This window comes from Callithrix jacchus, chromosome 7, assembly GCF_049354715.1.
Source record: "Callithrix jacchus isolate 240 chromosome 7, calJac240_pri, whole genome shotgun sequence".
Lineage (NCBI taxonomy): Eukaryota > Metazoa > Chordata > Mammalia > Primates > Cebidae > Callithrix > Callithrix jacchus.
Genome location: NC_133508.1, coordinates 31,107,145 through 31,130,557, shown reverse-complemented (window position 1 = coordinate 31,130,557; position 23,413 = coordinate 31,107,145). Strand labels below are relative to the sequence as shown.

Below are 23,413 nucleotides of genomic sequence, written 5' to 3'. Positions count from 1 at the left end.
TCACATGTTTGTCACATCACACTATCCAGCCTCATACCAATAGCTAGTCATCAAGTATCAAATTGTAAAGTTACAAAAACTTAAGATGAGAAGCTGGATGATTTATTTTTCCTTTCTGAATGTTAAGTGCTACTACTAAAATGTTATAAATGGGTCTTAAAGATTAGCTGCTACTCCATTCCACAAAAAACAGACTTCTATATTGCTAGAGTTTACCCTCTAAATGATTTCATGTCTGTCCTAAAAAAGTTAGTAATTCATCAAATGTATCCGTAGGTGTTCTGACATCTGAAAGAAATATATCCTGTGCAAAAAGCAGGATACGCTTGGTATGAAAAGGGAGAAACAACATTTGAAGCCACAGATTAAACAATACAATCATCCTGGAGGATTCATTTAACCCAATTTAAAAAAATTTAATATGAATACATACTATCCTTACAGTAATGCACACAAATAAATTATGGAGTAACAGCAATTTTGCATTAATTTTAAAGATAAAATCAGGAAATATTTCTCACTTTCTGAGAAACATTTCATGAAGTTTATACCCCCAAATCTACCAGGGTATAATTTGTTCTCCTGTGCTGTGTTGATATGGATTTATCTAAAATAACATAAAAATACCATATATTATATGACCTCCTCTCCCTAGCAGAGAAGGGAAGCAAAACAAATACCAGATGTGAGTGGTACACTGTTATAATTATCCAGGGCTCTTAGTGAACATCCCAAATTATCTGACTTGATGGTCACAGCTATAAACTGCTATACGCTATTTTATATAGGTTCTTAACAAAATAAATGTCTTTACGCCACTGCAAGAGCTTTCCTTTTTATTTAAAAGTAAGTCCTTACAATATGCCATATATGTGCAAAGAGACAAGAAATACTGTCTCTTAGAAGACTCTCTAAAAGTGAATTTAGGTCATATACATCATTTCTGCTCTAAATAAAAATCATTAACAGTTATGTGTTTTGCCGGTTAAAACCATGTGTCACTGAAAGTTATGCTATTTAAAATATCTAACAAAAAGCACAAAGAGAAGCTGAAATTCTTAGAGATGTTATGTATATACTGTTAGCATATATGGCTACAGGATGAGATCTTGTCTCAAGAACCTCTAAAGTAACGCTCTAAATGGAGTGTGAGTCTGAATGGGTCAAGAACTATTACTCTAAAGGATTTGTTGATTCTTCTCTCTTTCTGTCTAGTGCCTCACTTTAGACTACTACTACTAGTTTCTTCACAAATCACTTAGAATTTTCTCTATTAACAGTCTAACTTTATTTTACAATGAGAATTTTCCAAAGTTATGTCAACATCCCTGAAACAAGTATTACTGTACCATAAATGATTATATTTTATTCCTAATGTATAAATATCAAATTTATACATGCATACTGTTAAACTTTCTTATTTTAAGCCATGACTCCATTAACCCACCTTTGGAAGAAGAAAGTACACTATAACCATTTGTGCATTGTGGGTAGATCTGCAATTAGACTAACAGGTACTTCTATCTATTTTTCTCATCTTATGAACATATGGACACAAAATTCATTTAAGAGTAAATCTAAGCAAAGTCCAGCAGTGTGTAATTTACCAATATTACTTTTTACATTGTCAGATAAAAGAAAGGGAATAATATAATCATTTCATCATAATCTGACAATATGCTGGCAACCCTAAAAAATAGTACCATTTATTAAAGAACACTGAAAATGATGACATACTCCTTATCTTAGAGATCTACTTCATACGGCCTTTTACAGCTTAGTGGTTAAGTGCACAGAGTACGGAGACAGACTGCCTAGGTTTGAGTACAGGCTCCATTTACTAGCTAAGTGACCTTACCTAACACTTTCTGTGCCTCACTTTCCCTTGATCTATCAAACAAAGATAACAATATCTTTCTCAAAGGTTTGCAATGACGACCAAATGAATATTTTAACAATACCGAGAATAGTGCCTGATACAAAAATGCTATTGTTTGATAAACAAAATAAAAGTATTCGAAAATGAAATGTTATATCCACAAATGCAATAGTAAGAATATACATATTTTAAGGTAGAATAAAATAATAAGGTAATATCTTTCTCGAGCTTCCTAAAATGTGGTAAACAGAAAATATGTAAATGTAAAAACTATGTAAATTTAGTGATTAGAAAAATGTAAAAGAATTAAAAACACCTATATCCCTAAAAATAAATGAACACATTCTGGAATATCACACAACCAGGGTTAGGAATTATTATGCTTTATCTGCTATATTAAATACAAAGATAGAATAAAATACTGAAGATGCTCAAAAGAAATTGATTACATTTAATAACTCACAAAAATTAAACATACATACATAGGAAGAACATGAAAAATACTGAGTTCTCCCCAAAATCATTCGCTTTTATTTTTTGTTACTATTTTAGTTTGAATGTTGATTATCAGTAGCCATAAATTACTATCAGTAATTATTAATATCAAAGAGTAAATACTTCTATAAGTTTAAGGTATAAAGAATAATGTAATAAATATCTAAGTATTCACCATCCAGTTGTTTTCTTAAAACACACATTATCTTGACTTCTGATATCTACTTTGTGTCCAAACTTATCCTAAATTTTATGTTTTAGACTTGTATTATGTGTATCAGTATCCTTAACAATATATTACTTAATTTTGCATGTTCTTGAATTTCACATAAATGGAATCAGACTATTTTCTTCAGTGATTTCTTTTGTTACAACATTATTTTCCTACAATGATCCAAGTCATCGAGCCACATGTGTAATCCACTCCTTTTCAGCATCGTATTGCATTCCATTGTCCTACAATTTACTTATCCTACTATTGATTTTTTGTTTTTGTTATTATGATCAGTACTGTATAAACAACTACATACATCACCTGGCATGTCTGTATAGAGATTTCTCTAAGACACCTACCTAGGAATACCGGATCATAGCCTACCTGTATCTTCAACTTTAATAATGTGAAATTATTTCCCAAAGTGAACGTACCTACTTACATTAGCACCTGTAATGTCTAAGGGTTTGGTTGTTCCATGTCTATACCAACAGCAGTATCAGTTGGCTTTTAAGTTTTGAGAATCTAGGCAATGTGAAATGCCTTCTTAATGTGGTTTTAATTTGCAACTCCCTGATTCCTAATGAGGTTGAATATCTTATAATATACTCATTGGCAAATGAATTTATTCTTTTGTGAAGTAACTATTCAAGCCCAGTTTTCTATCAGATTGTTTATCTTTATTTCCCTGGGTGGTAGATTTGTATATGTGCTAAGTACTGGATTAGGCACTCTACAGTATCTATTAGTGAAACAAAATTCTTAATTTTGATGTAGTCATATTTGCCAATCTTTTGCTCTATGTTTTATGTCTTTTTATCTTTACTCAAAGTCATAGGGATATTCTACCCTATTATCTTCAGAAAGTGTTAACATTTTACTTTACCTATACCTTTACCTTACCTATAGATTTAGATCTATGATCCATCAAAATTGGTTTTCCTAGTGTGAGGTAGTAGTCAGACCCAAATTTTTTTCATTTAATTAACCAATCCCAATTATTGAAAGGGTCATTTTATTTCACTGATCGGCAATCCCAGTGCTATCACAGATCCATTTCATTAAAGAGTATTTTACTATTATCTCTTAGTTCTTTCATATGAGTTTTTGGATTAGCTTGTCAAATTCCACAAAAATCTGTTGATATTTTAATCAGACAGCACAGAACCTACAGATACACCTGGGGACAAGTGGCACCATTACGATGTTCAAGTTTTTGTCTATAAACATGGTACATTGTAATATTTAATTAAATCTTTCTTCAGGTCTGCACAATGTTTTATAATTTCTCCATAAAGATACTGAGCATGTTGTTTGTTGCTCATATTGCTTTATACTTTTATAGTAATATAACAATACCTTTTAATTGCATTTCTATGCCAGCAGAGTCTGAAAATTTGTATAATAATTCTGCATCCAAATTTAAACTTTGAGTAATCCTAGTAATTCATTTATGAATTTTTCTGGGTTACACAGATAATCATATAATCTGCAAATAATAATAGCTTTTTCTTTCTAATTGTTGTATCCTTTTCCCATTTACTGTACTAGCTATGCTTCTAGTACAATGTTGACTGAAAGTGGCATTAGCACGCACACTTGTCCTTTGATACCAAAGGGAACCAATGCCTTCAATACTTTACCATTAAATGTAAAGAAGGTAGGGCTGGAAATTTTCTTTGGAAAAAAATGCCTTCATCAGGTTAAGAAAGGGGCCTCTCATTCACTGACTTGCTAAGAGTTTTACCACAGATGCTCACACGATTATTTTCCTTTAAAGAGCTGATGTGGTAAATTCTATTAAGTGACTTTCTGATAAAAAACCAACTTTGAAATTCTAGAGTAAATCCAACTTGGTTATGATGGGTTACTTTCTTACTCAGTATTGGTCAAGTACAGTCATTCCGCTTTATCAACAGGAGTACATTTCAAGACCCCCTGAGGATGCCTGAAACTGTGGATAGCATGGAAGCCTATAAATACTATGTTTTTTGAATCTGACAACCAAGACTGATGGGCAGATCGCATATACAGTGTGGATATACTGGATGAAGAAAGGATGCACATCCTGGATGCACAATTTAAAACATATGAATTGTGCATTCCTAGAATTTTCCATTTAATATTTTTGGACTGTGGCTGAACAGAGGTAACTGAAATCATGGATAAGGGGGTACAACTATGTGATGATATCTAATCTATGAATTTTTGTACATATGTCTGAGTTGAAGACAATTATCATTTCTCATACTTGGAGCTTTGTAAAAACAGCTGGGACAGTCATTTCTTTTCCTAAACCATGAAATACTCTCTGTATGACTGGAATTACTGTTTTTTGTATGTTTTGTAAAATTTGCTGGTAAACCTGTCTAGAATTGGTATTTTTTTCTAAGAATATTTTTCCTTTATGTTTTAAGGCTATGCCATTTTCTATTACTTCCTGAGCCAGTATGAGCTACATTTTTAAGGAACTGGTCCAATTAATCTAAGTTTTCAACTATATTAGCATAAAGCTGATAATTCCTGAAACACCTGTAGTAACATTCCCATTTTCATTCCAGATTCTGCATTGTGACTTCTTTACCCACCTATTAATCTTGCCAGTAGTTTCCTAATTTTGTTAGTCTTCTCAAATAATCTATTTTTACTTGCATTGTTTCCTCTTTGAATTACCTTTATTATTTCTAGTTTATTAATTATTTCCTCATTATTTCAATCGGGGAGTGTTTTTTCTAATTCTGAAAAATGCACATTTATTATTCTTCAACTTTTATTCCTGTAATATAAGCATTAAAATATAACTTTCCACTTTAGCTATACACAAGATGTCATGTACAATAATTTATTGTTGCTATTCTTACAAGTTTTTCTTCGACCCACAAGTTATTTGAAAATAAACATGTTAATTTCCAAACACACACACACACATACACACACACACACAAACAAAACATTTTTTCTATTTAAGTTAATGGCATTGTAAATAGAGTGTAATATGATGTCAGTCTACTAAAATTTGTTAAAACTGGTTGTATTTGACTAGAATGTGATCAGTTCTTTTAAGGGTTCCTTTCTACTTTAGTTGTGGGGTACAGTGTTCCATACATGTCCATTACAGTAGACCTGTAAATCCTATTAAAATCATCTACATTTTTTAAATTTTTTTCTGCTTGTTCTGATATTAAGAGAAATTATTTTAAATAACCTACAATAATGATAAATTTACCTATTTCTTCTGCAGTCCTAATTTCTGCTTAACATATTTTGAAAGTGTATTTCAGGTAATCATTCATTTAAAATTACACCTTCCTTTTGCCACTATTTAGTGACCCTCACTCTCTGGGACAGGTTTTCTGCCTCAAAGTCAACTTTGTATCATATTAATATAGCCATACAACATTTCTATTGGTTAGTTGTGTCAGGAATGTATTTTTAAATCCTTATAACTTTCAAGCTAGAATATGCTTTTTAAGATATTGCTTGTAAACAGCATATATTTTGTTATTTTATCCCATCTAATAACCAGTTTGTTAAGTGGAGGATTTTTTCAACTGGAGGATTTTTTCAATTACAGTAATTATGTACTGTAATTACTAATATATTTGCACTTGTTGCTGCTATTTTGTTCTTTCTACCTGCCTTCTCTTTTCCATGCTTTATTTCTTCAACTTCCTTACCTTTTTTTCCAACTGAATTTTTTTTCTTGTTCTATTTCCCTTCTCTACTAGTTTGGAAGGTACACATACCTTCTAGATTTTAATTCCTCATCTTAGAAATTTTAGCATGCATGTTTAACTACCAAGCCTACCCACAAGCAATCGATAATTTTTCCCTCCTCCCAAGTTTTATACCATGTCTGTACGTAACCACACATTTTACCACTTCCTGTGTTCTTTATCCTTTTTACATCTCAGACCTTCAATCTACAACTGCTTTCCTTATCTATGAGAATGTGGTGATCAGAAACTCAGAGAACATAATGGTGGAAGTATGATCCAATACTGTTACTTGCACTGCTGTCCTTACATTGAAGACAGATAGCAATTCCCAGGCTCTATACAACACAGGTGAAAATGAACAAGATGGGGGTGTTGCTGTGAAACCTTAAAATAGCTAACACCTTGCTTTCCTCTCCACATGCTGAATATACTGTCAAAGAATAGACTAAATATCTGCCTTACTGCTTTGTATCATTTTTGAAATTAGTAGAGTAAAACTCCACTATGTATTAGAAACAAGATGATCATGATGTTCCCCACCAAAATAGTCAGCTTGACTTGATAAAAACTATATAGCATTTTATAACTACTCAGTTTCACTGCTGTCACAGATAATACATAGGCAGGTTAAGCATGCAAACAATGTAAAGTATAAACAAATACTAATGAAATGGGGTTAAATTCTAAAGTTTGGGTTAAAAAATAAACTAATAACAGAACACAAAAGTCTCTGAAATAATATACCAAGCAGATCACATGTGAAATGTTTACACAATTGATGCATACATCAGGCATTAATTTTTACATAAGAATTATTAAACTTAGAGGCTGAAACATGATAAAGGTTATTTCCTCAGCAGCTCAGCAGTTGGGCTAAAAAAAGGCACTGGTTTTACTCTGTCTTGTAGTACAGCATAACTTCCAAAACACACTTGAACTGTTTCTACTCAAATAAAAAATATACCAGGCCTGAATTATAGCTATTTTGAATGAGAAACACTCAGATAAATAAACTTTTATTTATTAAATACCTATGACAGAGAACTGATATCAAAGTACGATCACAGGTTCACAAGATGGAGCTCTATGCAGACCCATTAATAAATGCCAGAAGTAATCCAGAAAATTATTTAGTAAGTGAAGAGTACTTTACGTCTTTGGAGAACCATAACTGATGGACATAAAGAGATTTTATTCCATAGGTTTGGAAATCCACAACGCATTTGTTTGCACTGATTTATTTATTTGAGAAAAGAAAAAAATATAAATATACAATTCCCCGTAACAGTGCAGGGAACAGAAACGCACAGCCAACTTGGTGCATAGATATCAGCCACTCCAACCTAAGGCTACTTAATGCTTCTAGTAGTTAAAGTTTTTTTTTTTGTTTGTTTGTTTGTTTTGAGACAGAGCCTCACTCTGTAGCCAGGCTGGAGTGTAGTGGTGTGATCTTTGGTTCACTGCCCACCTCCGGGTTCAAGCGATTCTCCTGCCTCAGACTCCCCAGCAGCTGGGACTATAAGTGTGCACCACCATGCCCAGCTAATTTTTGTATTTTTAATAGAGATAGGGTTTCGATCTCCTGACCTCTTGATCTGCCTGCCTCAGCCTCCCAAAGTGCTGGGATTACAGGTGTGAACCACCGTGCCTCAGCCAAGTCTTTTATTGATATTATGGTGGTGATAGAAGTGCTACTGGTAGCATCATTTCAAAGTAATTACTATACAAATCTATTAGTATTATCAGAATAGATAAGCAAAAACTCAGGAAATAGGATACATTAGGTTTCACAACTTTTTTCACTTTTAGTAAAGCAACTATACCTAGTCTTAAATTCTTAATCATATTTACACTAAATATATAAACATAACATTATGAATTACTGTATATAAATGAAATCATGTCACTCTTTGCTTCAAGACCTGTGGTAATTTCCCATCATGTCCAAGATAAAAATCTAAATTCAAAATAGCAATATAAAGCTCTTTTCTTCATTTGATTACTAATTCTTGAGCCTCATCTCTAGCCATTCTTCCACTCATCCTGCACAGTTTTACCAAACGTGACTTGCGTCCCACAATATGTGTGTGCATGTGTGTCATGCCTTTACATGTACTATTCCCTCTACATAGAAAATTATTTTCCACTATGTTATTTTACTAGAATAGCTCACACACATACTTTAAAACCTGGTTTAAGTGCCATCCCCTCTATGCATATAAGACAGAATATCACATCAGTTACCAAACTGTATTCTAAAGGTTTCTCTCTTCATTTTTCTTCCCTACCACACTAGAACCTACTTGGGGCAAGGTACTGTATTTTTCATCTCAGAGTCTCATTACCTTGCATACAGTAATCCATCATATTCATTCCACAGACGAATAAACATAGGCCCAGATAAACTGAATTATTTTCTCAATTTCATAGGCCAAATAATGGCAGATTCAATATTAGAATTTAAGACTTCTCCCAGTTTAATGCTTTTTCTATAAGTGCACCTAAGGATACCAGACCAGAAAGAATTATACATTAATACCTAGAATATTCAAGACAGACACAGAACTAAAAGGAGTATTAAAAAGTGAGATCATTAAAAACAAAAATAAGACACAAGTTATTTATAATGACTTTCCAAGGAATAGGAATAGGTGATAAAACGAAATAGAAAAGTTAAACTTAAAAACTATCTTAAAATAAGAATTACATAGGGATTAGTAAGTGACATCTACATTTTTTAAGAAATGAAAAAATAAATATAAGTAAATTAACACATCTGTAATCAACTTATCAAAGTGCAAAGTAACTAAAAACTTTTTCTTAGCTATAGCAAAGTGAGGGGGTAAAACAAGTAGGCAAAAATCAATCAGATCAAGCATTTATGTCAAGAAGAAAACTACATCCCTTAAAAACTCAAGACTAATGTTAGGTATACACAAACTCCCCATCGAAAGATAAAAGCTATGGAACATGAAAATGAATTGGTATAATGCTAAATTCATTAAATCCTTAAAAGAATTAAGAAACTATGAAGACAACACTCACATGCCCTTAACTATGACCACTCTCCTTGGTCATCTTTCTCTGAAACTGTATCCTCACTAAAGTATGTTTCAGTGAATTAAAATGTGTTAAGGACATGAAGAATCTTGAAAATAGTAACTAGGCACAAGGCACTCACTCTCAGTTAAAAATGTTCAAAACAAGGGACGTAGAATTTGTGTTCCCTATAAACCTGATCTTTGGGTCTTAGTTGGGCCCTGAAAAACATTTTTTAAAATTTCAAATACAAATTCCTATGCCAAATTCTGGTGAGTTAAGACCAAACGTTAACCTGAAATGGATCACAGACCTAAATGTTAAAGCTGTAAGTTTCTTTAAAAAAAAAAAAAAGGAGCGGGGGAGTAAATGCTGAAGATCTGGAATAGGCCAAGATTTCTTAGAACACAAAGCTTAAATGAATTAAATTCCATCAAAATTTAAAGCTTTGGCACTTCAATGATAGCACTAAGAAAACGAATAAGCCAACAGAAAGGGAGAAATATCTTTAATACCTGTTTCCGACAAAGAAGTTTGGTCCAGAATATACAAAGAGCTCTTACAACTAAATAATAAAAAGACAAATAATCCAATTAAAAATAGACAAACTATCTGAACTGACATTTCACACAAGAAAATATACAAGTGACCAATAAATATACCGAAAGATCTTCAAACATCATTAGTCACCAGTGAAATCCAATCAAAACCAAATGATACTACCACTCACCTACTAATGAAAAAAACAAAAAGACAAAAAAAAAGTGTAAAAACATAGACAACTGTTTGCAAGGATATGGAACAACTAGAACTCTCATGGCTGGTGGAAATGAAAAAATGTTACAAGTGGTTTGCAAGTTTGCAGTTTCTTACCAAGTTAAACATAAACTTACTACATGTTCTCAGGAATACAGTTACCTATACTGTAACAGTGCTCCTAAGTATTGACTCAAGAGAAATGTAAGATATATATCCATATAAATTTTTATGTAAATGTTCACAGTAGCATTATTCATTAGAACAAAGATCTAAAAAAACCCAAGTTAATAGTTCCATTGGAGGTGAACGGCACCACAAATTGTGGTATATTCATACAATGGAATACTACTCAGCAATACAAAAAGAATCAACTACTGACATTACTAATCTTGATAATAATATCTAAGCAAAAGAAGGTGCACAGAAAGTATATATTGTACAATTTGGTTTATATGAAACTCTAGAAACATTAAATCTAACCTCTAGTGACCAAAAGATCATTGCCAGGAGCAATAGGTGGGGAAGAACTGTTTAGAATGATGGAAATAATGTTCTATATCTTGATTGTGGTAGTAGTTACACATGAATGTAAGTATGTCAAAGCTCATCAAAATGTACATGCATACTGGTGTATCTTATTGTAAATTATACCTCAAGTTCACACATGTATACACACACGCACACACACACATCCACACACATACACCCACCCCAGGGTATAGTTTTAACTTTTGTTTTAGAATTGGCCTGATCTATACCATAGGAACATAGTAAGACAGCCATCTTAAGTATATTCCCAGCCAAATGGATATATGAGAAGGTGCAGATTTCATTTGCTTAGATTATTCAAATATAGAATATGCAGCTTTTATTCCTTGGGTTTGGGTTCTTTGATCAATGGGACATTATCCTTGAAGTTTATGTTGATATTATACATAAAAGTGATATGGTAAAGTCTCTCTCAATATATTGCCCCTTAAAAAGAGTCCTACCAAAAGTAGCATTAAGATGAAGCTTCGGTGTCTACTGATCATTTAACAGCCTTGTCCAAGGTCTGAACTAAGCAATGTTTAATGTCAAAGCTACAGAAACAATGAACAAATTTTACAGCAACCCCCTTTCAGATGGTAGTTACATTCGTTGGAGTTAATACTGGACAAAAGGATAAGAAACTGTCAGTTGATTCAAGGTGCATTTAAAAGAAATTAGTAAGTAAAATTTTAAATTAACATGTATTGAAAACTTAAAACATGTATTAGGCACTATGCCTCATACGGTTCATTCAAACTTTCACAATCCTGAGATTGTCATGCCCAACTTACATGTAGAGAAATTCAAGCATAAGGAGACTAAGTAACTTGGCCAGGGTGACAGTAAGTTACAGGATCAACGCAAAACTCTTAACTGCTATATTTGTTCCCCTTAAGAAATAATATATTCAAAAGGTGAACTCCTGATATATTAGGCATATAAATATAAAAAATAAAACTATGAAATGAATAGAAGAAAATCTAGGAAAATATAATCTATAAATTAGGAAGAACTTACTACACATGAAATCAAAATTTTGGCATTAAAATTAAGGATTCCTGAACCATAGTCAAATGACTGACACATTGGGGATTATTATCTCAAATACACAAGGAATTCTGGGAAATCAACAAGAAATGGAAATATATCCAGAAAAAGGGACAAAAGATACGAAGAGGCCATTCATACAAAGGAAAACCCAAATAGCTAGCAAGAAAATGAAGAAATGATCAAGAAATGCCCCGGTGAACAGAGAAGCATAAATTAAAGCAACTATTATATTTAACAACTGAAAAATTAGCAAAATGTAGAATGTTGTACAATACCAAAGGCTGGCAAAAATGTGAGAAAACAGTTTTTTTACATTGTTGGTGAGTGTAAAAAATGGTGTTCCTGTTTTTAAAATAATCTGACAGAATTTAGTGACATGACTGACCTTTACTCAGCAATACTATATCTGGACAACACCATGTCCCTAGATATGGTAGTGCTGAGAAACTCTTCCACAGCCATTAGCAACATGTACGAGGATGTTTATTACAGAATTATTGGTATCCAAGAATTGGAGTCAATCTGGGAATTTGCCATTAGGGAAATTGATAGGTAATTTGTCCTTACTGTACAAATGAAATACTGCAAGGTTAAAAGCAATGAACTAGATGTACACACAGCAACATGACTAGCTATCAAACAATGCTAAGAAAGTAAATTATGGGCCAGGCGCAGTGACTCATGCCTGTAATCCCAACACTTTGGGAGGTCAAAGCAGGTAGATCACCTGAGGTCAGGAGTTCAAGCCCAAACTGGCTAACATGGTGAAACCCTGTCTCTACTAAAAATACAAAAATTAGCTGGGCTTGGTGGTGAACACCTGTAATCCTAGCTACTTGAGAGGCTGAGATGGGGAAAATCACTTGAACTCAAGAGACGGAGGCTGCAGTGAGCAGAGATTGCATCATTGCACTCCAGCCTGGGCCAGCAACAAGAGTGAAACTCTGCCTCAAAAAAACAACAAAAAAAAAACACGTAAATTATATAGCAAAGTAGCACTTATGTAAGTACAAAACAGAAAAAGAGCCACACAATTTTACAAGGCTAGCTACATAACCAACGGCATACATAAAACAGATTGGGTCCAAGGTCGGAAGGACAGAGTGAAAGGATGGGAGCTGAAATTGGGAATGATGACTAAAAATATAATCCAAATGAGAGAATGCCTCTAAATAATACTAATGCTCTGCATCTGAAATATTTTAAGTAATATAACTACATCAGCTACTAAATTTGATAGACGTATGCATATGTATTAGAACACCCCCTTTTTCTGAGATGAAGCATTCTACATATTTTGATTTTAACTATGACAAATTTGAAAATTCATAGCATCTAGTTCTTCCTTGTTACCATCTTAAATATGTTCAAATGACCTAATAAAAAGAATACTGAACTAGGAACCCAAAAAGCTGTGACCTAGTCCAAGCTAACTAGTGATGCAAACTTAGCGAAGTCATTATAACTCTTTGTTTCCTTTACTGCAAAATGGCTTTGGATGAGTCTCCCAAATTTCTCCAGTCCAAAATTATTCTACTTTATTTTCTTAATGAATAGTTATTAATATAAAATTATTTTCTGTCTACTCCAGTTCCTCCTTCCTTTACTTTCTCCCTCCCAAATAAAGCAAAACCCAAGAGTATCAAGAGATTCAGAAAAATGATGTAGCAATAGGAGTTTATGGTAACTTAGTTTTAGGGCAGAAAGGAAAGAACATTAAAGAGATACAGTGATTTTTGACAGCAGAGCAAGGTTAACCAGAGCCCAGGTTCAGACAATCTACTTTTTGAAGGATTTCACTATATGCTCTTCCATATGTCACTATATTTGCCTGGCATTACCACTTCTGAAAACACACATTAAAGTCTCTTCTAGGGTTTCAACTTAAAGACCCTAAGTTTCAGCTTATCTGTGTCAGTTTTCAGATAAAAAGTTATTTTGGAAAAGATGATCTTCCATATTAAAAATCTATCATTCCAAGAAAATGAGTTTTTTCCTCAGCAAACTAGTTACACTCAGCACTATCTACTTAAAGAAAAAACAAACCCAAAACCAAACACTCTGCTAGAATTGTAGATTCAATGAACATAAAGACCTTAAGAGTAAAGGAAATCAGAATATATTTTAGGTGGTGACCATGAATAGCAACAGATATCTAAATAATGGTGTTATGTTTTATTAAAAGAAAACTGAAATCAGAATACTTAAAATATCTTAAATATTTAAAATCAGAATATTTTAAAACAGAAAACAGAGGACTTTCAATATAGACTAAAACAATAAAAAGAAATTAATTTATAAATTTATTTTTCCACTCACATTTAATTTTAAATCTGAATGGGGGGAAGGGAAAGAGAGAATTAAGAGATCATAAAACATCTGTTATGAATAATTTCAGCACAGATGTAGTTGTTACTGTGAAGGAGATGAAGGTTTTCCCAGGTTGCCATACTGTAAGGTTTTCTACAAACAGCCATAGTTCATACCTCAACCTCTATGTACCAAGTCTCAATAAATACATAATGTTGAGTAGGAGGAGAAATGTGTGTATAGACAGATAAATGCAATCCCTATGTATAGAGGGAACATGTATTAAATAACAAGGAGCTGTTTGAAGAAATAGAGAAAAGTAACTTCTTAAAGAATGAAAGAAATAAGACCTTAAAGTTTCATAGCTATAATACAAGTAGACACTTGAATGCAACATTTTGCTCTTCCTTTCATAATCTTTCCATTTATCTACACCCATATTACATACTATAAAATATGCTTTAACAAAATTAATGAAATTCTAAAAATTAAGTTGTTTTCTCTTAGAGAGCATTTTGCTACTTAAGTACTATATTGCCATCATTTCAAGCAACCCAGTTTCAGGTTAAAAAACAGTGTAACCCACCTCCATCACGGCTAAAATCTAGACATTCTCATAACATACTGAAATTTTTATTTAGTAAAATTGATGTCCTAAAGATGTGTCCTTTAGTGATACAATCCTCGAAACACTGCCCCATCCAAAATAATGATTAGTTTCTATCGCAATGCCTACATAATAGATCAAATTTAATTTTAACTAGGGTTGCTGTAAAACTTTCTCTACTACGTATATTTCCATTTATTTTCTAATTTTAGTTTATACCTAATGATTATTTATCCAGTAATATATACAACATCTGACCCTTTAAAAAAGTATTTTAAAAATCATTTTATCATATTTCCTAATCAGGATACTTTTCTCGTTTAAATTTTTTTGAGTTTTCTTTCAACAATGCACTTTTATTTTAGCTTGTATCTCATTTAGAAATAAAGAGCATGCATTTCCCCATGTCAATGATCATCCTGAAGAGAATAAAAAACCTTTTTCAATCGTAAAGACTATTTCTACAGCTTCAAGTTTTCTAATCTCTCGTCATGCATATATTCTTCCAACATCTGTATGATTTTTCTCCTCCTCCACTGTAATTCAGTACAGGTAGTTAAGAGTAGCTAACAATATAATTCCACGTGATATTGCAATTGTGTTTACATCTGGCTCTAATCACATGATTGAAAGTGATTTATACAGGTAAATCCAAAAGGGGAAAAAGCAAAATAAAAACACAACTATGAGAAATTATTATGCTGTTATTTAAAAAATATTCTCAAGTTTCTTAGCACATGCTTCCAAAGCTACTACATAGAAGAGTATGTATGCCATTTAAAAAATACAAGAGACTAGAGGAAGGAAGAAAACAGTACTAAGCAAATATTTCACATGCTTTTTAATATTAGGGTCATCCTAATAAATGATTAATACTTTCCATTTATAGGATACTTTAAGTTTTTCTCCATGCTACAATGTATCTCATGACTTTGTGGGAAAGTTTCTCAGTTCATAAACATGTAAGGGAATCACACCTATCCACTACTGAGCCCTGAGGATTCAGAATACTAAATTAAAGAAATACCTGTCAGAAAATGAAAAACTATTTACACACACACACAAACACACACACACACAAACACACACACACACACACACGTAAAGAACCATGATGTCCTAAAATAAGAAATTAACACAGGGATTCCTGGTAATTCAATACCTATTTAATTCAAGATAAGGAGTCTGGTTATCCTATTATGGTACTGATATTGATGCATTTACAGAAACACCACTAAAAACAATTAAGGAAATACTTCTAACATTATACCCAATGAAAGGCTGAAAATGTACAGTTACATTAATATAACTATATGGACACAAAATGAAAAGACATAACTAAATACACTCTCCTGTAATTATTTATATGCAAAGGGATTTTTATTTATATAGTTTGTTGAAATAAATTATTTTAATACAAGCATACAACAATGAACAAAGATGTCTTTACTGCATTTAAGATCTCAAAGCAAAGTTATATTCCTTAATTTACAATGGGCAAATTTAATATATGCACTAATGTATGCACTAACTGATTCTTAACTAAAGAGGTGGGAGAAGGCCACCAGTAGGAAAAGACTTGAAGGGGAAAGAAAAGATAAAATCTAAAACTCGCTGACATCTGAGTGACTGCTAGTCACCACCTCCTTTAGTAGCTCTCTGCCAACCCATCCATAGCCTAAGTCCAGATAAGACATAGAAAAATAATTACACAGTATTATCAATTAATTAATTGTAATTTTTCTTACTACTCTTAACCTTTTACCATTTTAGATGTATTTAACATTTAAAATACATATTTTAAGGGATCTTACTATGAATTTTTAAAGACGATTAAAAAGTATTCCAAATATGCAAAATAAATACGGGTCAATTATTACACATTCTTCTTCAAACTTGAGAACATAAACCTTTTTTTTTTTTTTAATTTTTTATTGGATTATAGGTTTTGGGGTACATGAGCAGAGCATGCAAGACAGTTGCGTAGGTACACACATGGCAGTGTGCTTTCTTTTCTTCTCCCCTTCGCTCTAAAACAAGAATAGCAATCTCAATTAGAGATTTAAATAACTCAGATTTATAAAATTATTTAAGTTAAAACATTCCTGCTTCTTTCTAGTTTGAACAAACTAGAAAATGCTTATGCCTAATTTAACCAAGGCTAGTTTTAAGTAACAGTAAGACTTAGAATTATACTGAAGGTTCCAATCAGCACAGTAGAAACTTATGATACTACTACACCAATAATCATTTTTGTTAGCATCCTCTACTGGTGGTTTCCAATGACAGCAAGGGGAAATGGTGCTGATGACAGAAGGATATGGACCTGCTATTCCATCTAAAGAGAATTAATCAGCATGTGGTCATCAGTAGCTGGAGTACATCTCTTAAAAAAAAAAAGAAAGAAAAGAAAAGAAAAAAGAAAAGAAGAAAACCACACAGAAGCAAGCAGAAAAAGAGAAAAGACAGATTTTTAAAAATATAACAAAGCATTAAATTACAGATGGTAAAAACGAATCAAGAAATTCTGTCACTCCTTTATAGATGACTAACATCATTATCATAAAGTTATCACACAAGGTTTGATGCTTTGGCCAAACCTTACTCAATTGGTTTACCCCTGTCAGTTACATTACCTGATACTCCCTTTAATATCCTACCTTCAGACATATTCCAGAAAGGAAATTAAAAGGTTTTAAAGAAGCTTTAGCAGCAAAATCCACACATCTTATTTCAAAATGAATAAAATATATACATATATATATAACAACATAAACTATCTCTATGACAATCTCCCACTGTATACATCATTCCTTCATTAAAAAGATTTAAGAGTTAACATTTTGCCAGGTAATTCCTTCCAATAAACATCTGCAACTTAAATATGACTGCATTGCTAAGAAATATTAACCAGCAGATATACCGAGGTTTCACAACACAATGGAATATAACTTCATTTTTAATTTGCAAAATATAAGGCTAAATCAAATAGCATGGCTATAATCACCAGCAATGGATGAAATACATTTGAGAACAAAAAGAAATACAAGGACAGAGCCAAAAGTGATGAAAATGGAAGATACCTGTAGTAGTACAGTGCTATCTTTAACACCTTTTGTTTTCTGAGAGTAATGCATACTGCAGACAAGACGTTTTGTGCTAAACAGCCGCAAATCTGTTTTTCTAATATTAAACACAAAGGAAAAACACTGACAGAAAGCGTGGTAAATAAATCCCTCCCTGGAGAATGAAAGCAGCAGACAGGAGGGGGCTGACATACATGCAGGAGAAAACTAAACACCATCTTTTTTCTACCTGCACAAGTTGCCATTTGCTGCAGCGATCAAGAACCTCTCTTTCCTGTTGATTTCAAGTACCTTTCAGGATCGCTTTTCCCCCTTAAGTCATCTGTTGATATGCCTTACGAGCGTAATATTCATATCACAGGATCTTAAGGAGAAAAATCCATTCTTTCCTGTTCAGGTAAACATGTTTACAGCAGCTGCACAGACACTGGGTGGTTCAGACTCACATGTCACACACATGTCGTCAGCAACAAGAAAAGCCCCTTTCTCTGGCGATCAACATTTTAAATAAGGTAAAAAGCGAACAGTCCTTTCCGAATCAACTTACCTTTCATAAAGCCACATCAGCAAGAGCGGTAAAAGCTCAATATAGAACACACACTATTTGACGCTAAAACAGGAAATTAAAATTGCAATAGCCTATGCTCCACTCCTTGCTATAATAACTCATCTCTCCACAATGAGGATACCAAAATACCTTTCGATCATAATCAATAGACGTCTTTAAAATGCAAGTGTTTATATGAATAATTAAAATCACTCATAAAAGCAGTAATTTTAATGTCGGCTCGAATATATTAAAAATATGTTTACGAATTGGAAGGAAACGTCTTGAAACAGCTTTAAAATCTTCGTATCTGCTTCTAGACAGGAAATCCCACACAAAATCTAAAATTGCTAGGAAAGGTTACAAAACCTCGCGTTTCGCATCCCAGAGGGGAGGGAGAAAGGGAGCTCAGGCGCGGGGGTGGGGCGGGGTGGGGGTGAGCAGGAGAGAGTTTTCTCCTAAACACGTTATTTCCTCGTTTTCTCGACGCTGCAGCGGTCCCATTATAGACGCATTTATTCCCCTTCTCTTACAAGTCGTTTTAAAAAGAACGCAGGAACCGAAGCGAGCCCCTCGGTCCGAAATGTACGTGTAATTCCTTATATAGCCTGGGCTGCGGCCGGCTGCAGGGCCGTTTGCCGCCCATTATTATACAAACAGGTACCGGGGCGGCGCAGGCGGGGGCTGCTCTCCCGGAGCTCCCGCCGCCCCCGGGCGGACAAGTCTCGCCCCTCTCGCCACAGGAACTGTCCAGACAATAACAATCAGCAGACATTTCGCTGCTGCACGAGAGGGAGAGAAAGCACAGCATCGCCCCCAGATAAACAGAAATACAATCAACTTACAACGTCTCTCCAAACTGGAAAAGGCGACTGTGCAACCACCACCACATGTTCGGTTCTCGATCCCTCGGGCTGTCTCTCTCTCCCTCGCTTTTTTTTTTTTTTTTTTAACTCTCACGCCAGGCAGAGGGGTGTGTTTCCCTGGCACAGCAGCACAAATCAATAAACACCGCAGCTGCCGCGCGAGCAGCAGCCCCGCGCGTCCGTCGGTCCGTCCGCCCCCTCCCCCACCCTCCTTCCACCCGAGACCCAGAGCGCCATCCAAGCCCTATTATCCGGCTTCAGCGCTCCGTGCGTCCGGCCCAGGTAACAACTTCCCCAAAAACCGAAAGAGAAAAGCTCGAGGCGCACGCACACCAGCCCATCCTGGGGCGGAGACCGCGTCTGCCCGGGGAGGGGGATCTGTCTGTGGTGCTTCCCTGTCCCTAACCAGGTAACAACTCCGCAAACACACCCGCCGCCCAGCTCGCCGCCATCCGCGCAGCTCCTGGCGGCGTTAACTGGGTGCACTGCCTGTCCTGTCCCCGCGCCGCCCCGCCAAACATGTACCCCACTCGTGGGGGTCGCCGCAGAGTCCCCAGGCCGGGGCGCTGGGCCGGGCGGCGGGAGGCGCCGGGGAGGAGGGGCGCTTAGGGACCCGCGCCCCCGCGCCTCTAATCCCCGTTCCGCGAGCGCGCCCGGCCCGCCGGTCCCAACTTTACCGCCGCCGGCCGAGCCCCGTCAGCCCGCGGCGCGCACCGCCGGCGCCCGCGCACACGCGCGCACAGACCCCACGCAGCCCGTGGCCGCCCCGTCCCGCCACCGCCCGCCGCGCGCCCACAACCCGGCCCGAGTGGCGGGGCCCGAGCGAAGGCGCCGGCCGGGGCCGCGGCGCGCGGAAGCCACTTTGCACGGTCAGCGCCGGGCACAAGTTTGTTCCGCGGCTCCCGGGGGCCTGGGCGCTGAGGGAGAATCCCACTGAGGGGGCCGGGAGGAGGGGGAGAGGGAGGCGCCGAAGGGCACAAGAGTGGGGAAAAGTGAGGAAAGAAGCAACAGCCGCTCCACCCGGGACCAGAAAAGTGGCCGGCGCGTCCCGGCCGCCCGCCCTGCGCCGGGGATGCGGCGGCGGCGGCGGCGGCGGCTAACGGTCCAGGGAGGCGGCAGGGGCGGCGGGAGCCGCTAGGCGGAGAGAGACCAGGTAAGAGACATAACGGTTCAGGGAGAGCGAGCGGCCGCGGCGCGGCTCCGGCAGCGTCGGCAGCGGAGGGGGGCAGAGAGCACTACTTTCTACTTTCCCACTCCACTTTGCCGTCCCTGCCCCGGCCGCCCCCAGCTCGGCTCGCCCCCCTCACCTCCGGGGGCGCCCCGGCTACCCGGCTCCCCCTGACTCCGCCGCTCCCCGGTCCCCTCCGCCACTTACCGTTATTGCGCCGCGGGTTCGCCTGCTTTCTGCGCTTACACCTGGGGCCATCCGCCATGATCCTCTCGCTTGTGTCTAAATGCTCGAGTCACCTCCTCCCCCTCCCTCCCCCTTCCCCCCCACCCCTCCGCCTCCACCCCTCCCCCCTCCCCACCGCACCTGGTTTACGACACTCGCGGCTTTACGACATCACCTTCCTTACACCTAGAGGCGCTCGCTCTACGGCCGGAACCTTGTTGCTAAGGACCGGGCAGTTTGCGGCAACCGTGGGCACTGCTGAGTTTGAATTGAGGGGCGAGGGAAAAGTTTTCCTCAGGTGTGGTGGGGCGAGGGAGAGGCGGGTGTTGGGAAACCGTGGGGACGTGGTCTGAAGGGCCACGGGCTGTCGCAGTTGGAAAGGTAAAGTTGGAGGCTCCGCGGCGTCCTGCCTCCGCGCTGACCACACCCGCTTCCCGGGGCAGGGAGGGATCTGGCAGCTTTTCCCGTGGATCCTGTGCCCTCGGAGCTGCCCCTTCCAGCGCCCCGAGGTCCCCGCCTGCCTGCTTCCTGGAGGTAGGGCTGCCATCAGTCCCACGCCTCGCGTGTCTGCTCCGCTCACCCCGGGGCCAAGGAAAGGGAACGTGGTCTGGACTCCCCGGGGACTTCCCTTGATGAGGGGAAGGGCAGGTTTGGGGACGCCGAGGACACGCGGCGCCCGGAGACAGGCTACCTGACCCACGCAGCCCGGACTCCCTTCCCTTAGGGACGCACGGTTTCCCTGCGAGCGAACCGTGATGGGAATTGACTTCAATGAGATTGAAGTTCAGCTGGACTGAAAAAGAGGCGAGAAGTTCCGCTTGCCAGCAGCCTCGTTAGCAGAGCGGAATGAGTAATACCCACACGGTGCCTGTCTCACTTCCCCATCCGCACCCGGCTCTCACCTGCTGTCACCTCGGCCTCCCCCACCCGGTCCTCGCTCTCCTCCCTCCTCCTCTCGTAGACCCCTGGGATCCTGGGTGGCAGGACTCAGAGCTAAGGTATTCACAGGCCATGATTTCCTTCCTAAATGAGGGGTCATCGCCGTTCAGGACGATATTTCAGGCAAGAAACAACAGCTGACAGATGTGGTCTCTGAGCCCGATAGATTGCTGATTTTATCTTAAGTCCTTGGTGTAAGTTTGGGGATTTCTGAAAGACCATGCAGATAATACCACAAATATCAAGAAAGTCGTCTTCAGTATTCAGTAGAATGTAGATTTAGGTTTCTCTTCCTGCTTCCCACCTCCTTAGAATAAGGAAACGTCCTTGGGACCAACTTTATGGAATAAATGAGCTGATCTGTATTTCAAGTAATATAAATTAACAATGTAGGAGTTTATTGATAGAGAAATTGAGAAAACGGAAAAGTGGCCAGAGTATTGGAAATAACTAGTAAATCACCTAGCTCATAGTAGGTGCTCAATAAATTTATGCTTATAATTTTTGCCACCTCTATGGCAGGATTTTTTTTTATTAGGTTAAAATTTAACCACCTTCTGGAATTTTAGGATATTCATTAATAATGTCTTCAAACCTTTCAACTGAAATAAATTTACAACTGAAGTCTGGTGATTTAAAGTTAGAAAGTTTAATCTTGAATATAGATGAACATTTTCTCTCCCACATTTTCTTGGGCATTTTGAGAAGTAAATGCATTATTTCTCGGTCCTGAAATGTAACTGTAAATATTCTTTGCTATGCATTATGTCTATGTATCTGCACTCATCCTCAGTGCCAAAACTAGAATCATTATTCTTAATGATCATTTCAAGTACAGGCAGTATTCGCTTTCCATTCACGTACCATGTTAACTGAAATTTGTGCATGTCAACACAGTGTCCTTGCTTTGCTTGGTTAAGTGTGAGTTCTTCCTCCACTTTTAAGAGTTGTACAATGTTCTTCAGTCACCTCCCGAATCAGCTGATAGACTATGAAATTGCCCCCACCCCACCAACATTTTTTCAGCTACCCTAACTTCTGACCAGAAAGGAAAAAAAAATACTTTCCAACTCCAGCACATGTATACCTACTCTTAAACTTAGGAAGCACTACAAATAGCATTTTCTTGTGTTCTCGTTCTGGCCTGTACCTCCTTCCCAAGCTTCCTTCGGTGTTCATCCTTACCTCATAATCATAAAGAGTTGAAGCAAAGAGACAAATTGAGAAGTCATTTTCTTCCCTCCTTTAGTGGTTTCTGGTTTTTTAGTTAGTTAGGGCCAGACTGTGGACAAATACCTTTTCAGGCAACTTTTTTCCCATGTTGCTATGTCCTCAACAAATAGTGGAGTACATGGCCAATAGTAGATGCTTGATAAACATTTCCTAAATAAATTAATGTTGTTGCCCTTTTCTGAGCCTGTTGTTGGCAGTAAAATACATAATCTGCCTTCATCCCTCCCGTTAGTCCTTAGGAACAGCTAAAGTCATGGATGTGAAAGTGATTACTGTCAGTTATATCCAAACTAAAATTCCTCTTGATTTTAGTTTCTCCATTATCATTTTCCCTAAACAATTAACTCTGTTCACCTGATTTTTTAAATGTGCACAGTGAATATTATTGGTAGCCCAAATCTTCTAACATAAAATTTCCATTTTGTAAAAGCTGATAAGTATGTTATGAATTAAATGTTTAATTATTTATCATACTTTATTTACTGTAATGTTCTTGAAAATATTGATATCTAGACTGGAAAGAAAACAGACAATAGCAAATCTCAGAATACTTCTGAGTACTTAAAGCAGAATATTTCTGCTTTGAACATAATGCATGTGTGACAGTTGCTTATCTCTTAAATATAACTAAAGAATGGGGGAAAAAATCTTTAGAATCAGTTTATAAAAGAAGTTTATTAAAATTTGGGTTTATTCAACTCAAACAGGGTAGGGGATACTAATATATGAGTTTAACGTGTATCCCA

General features: G+C 37.0%; 1 protein-coding gene and 1 long non-coding RNA gene across 49 annotated transcripts in view; both read right to left on the bottom strand.

Annotated features, from left to right (window-relative positions):
- Nucleotides 1–21,064, bottom strand: part of ZEB1 (zinc finger E-box binding homeobox 1) — a 215,100-nt gene extending 194,036 nt beyond the window's left edge. For 35 of the 48 annotated variants that reach the window (XM_078329804.1, XM_078329825.1, XM_078329792.1 and 32 more), the window contains exon 1: nt 20,478–20,554. Coding sequence is in view for 10 of the 48 variants with exons in the window: in XM_002750141.6 (XP_002750187.1) it covers nt 20,478–20,535 (58 nt within the window). In the remaining 38 variants the exon portion in view is untranslated. Of the gene's footprint in view, nt 1–17,918; nt 18,134–18,236; nt 20,555–20,636 lie in introns of those variants that run through there. The other 13 variants (XM_078329820.1, XM_078329806.1, XM_078329822.1 and 10 more) reach the window with 4 other exon arrangements.
- Nucleotides 102–17,794, bottom strand: LOC144576900 (uncharacterized). The gene is made up of 2 exons (XR_013519666.1): nt 17,687–17,794; nt 102–16,633 (listed from the first exon to the last, which is right to left on the bottom strand). It is a non-coding gene; the product is annotated as an uncharacterized LOC144576900 (long non-coding RNA).
- Nucleotides 21,065–23,413: the final 2,349 nt, after the last annotated feature.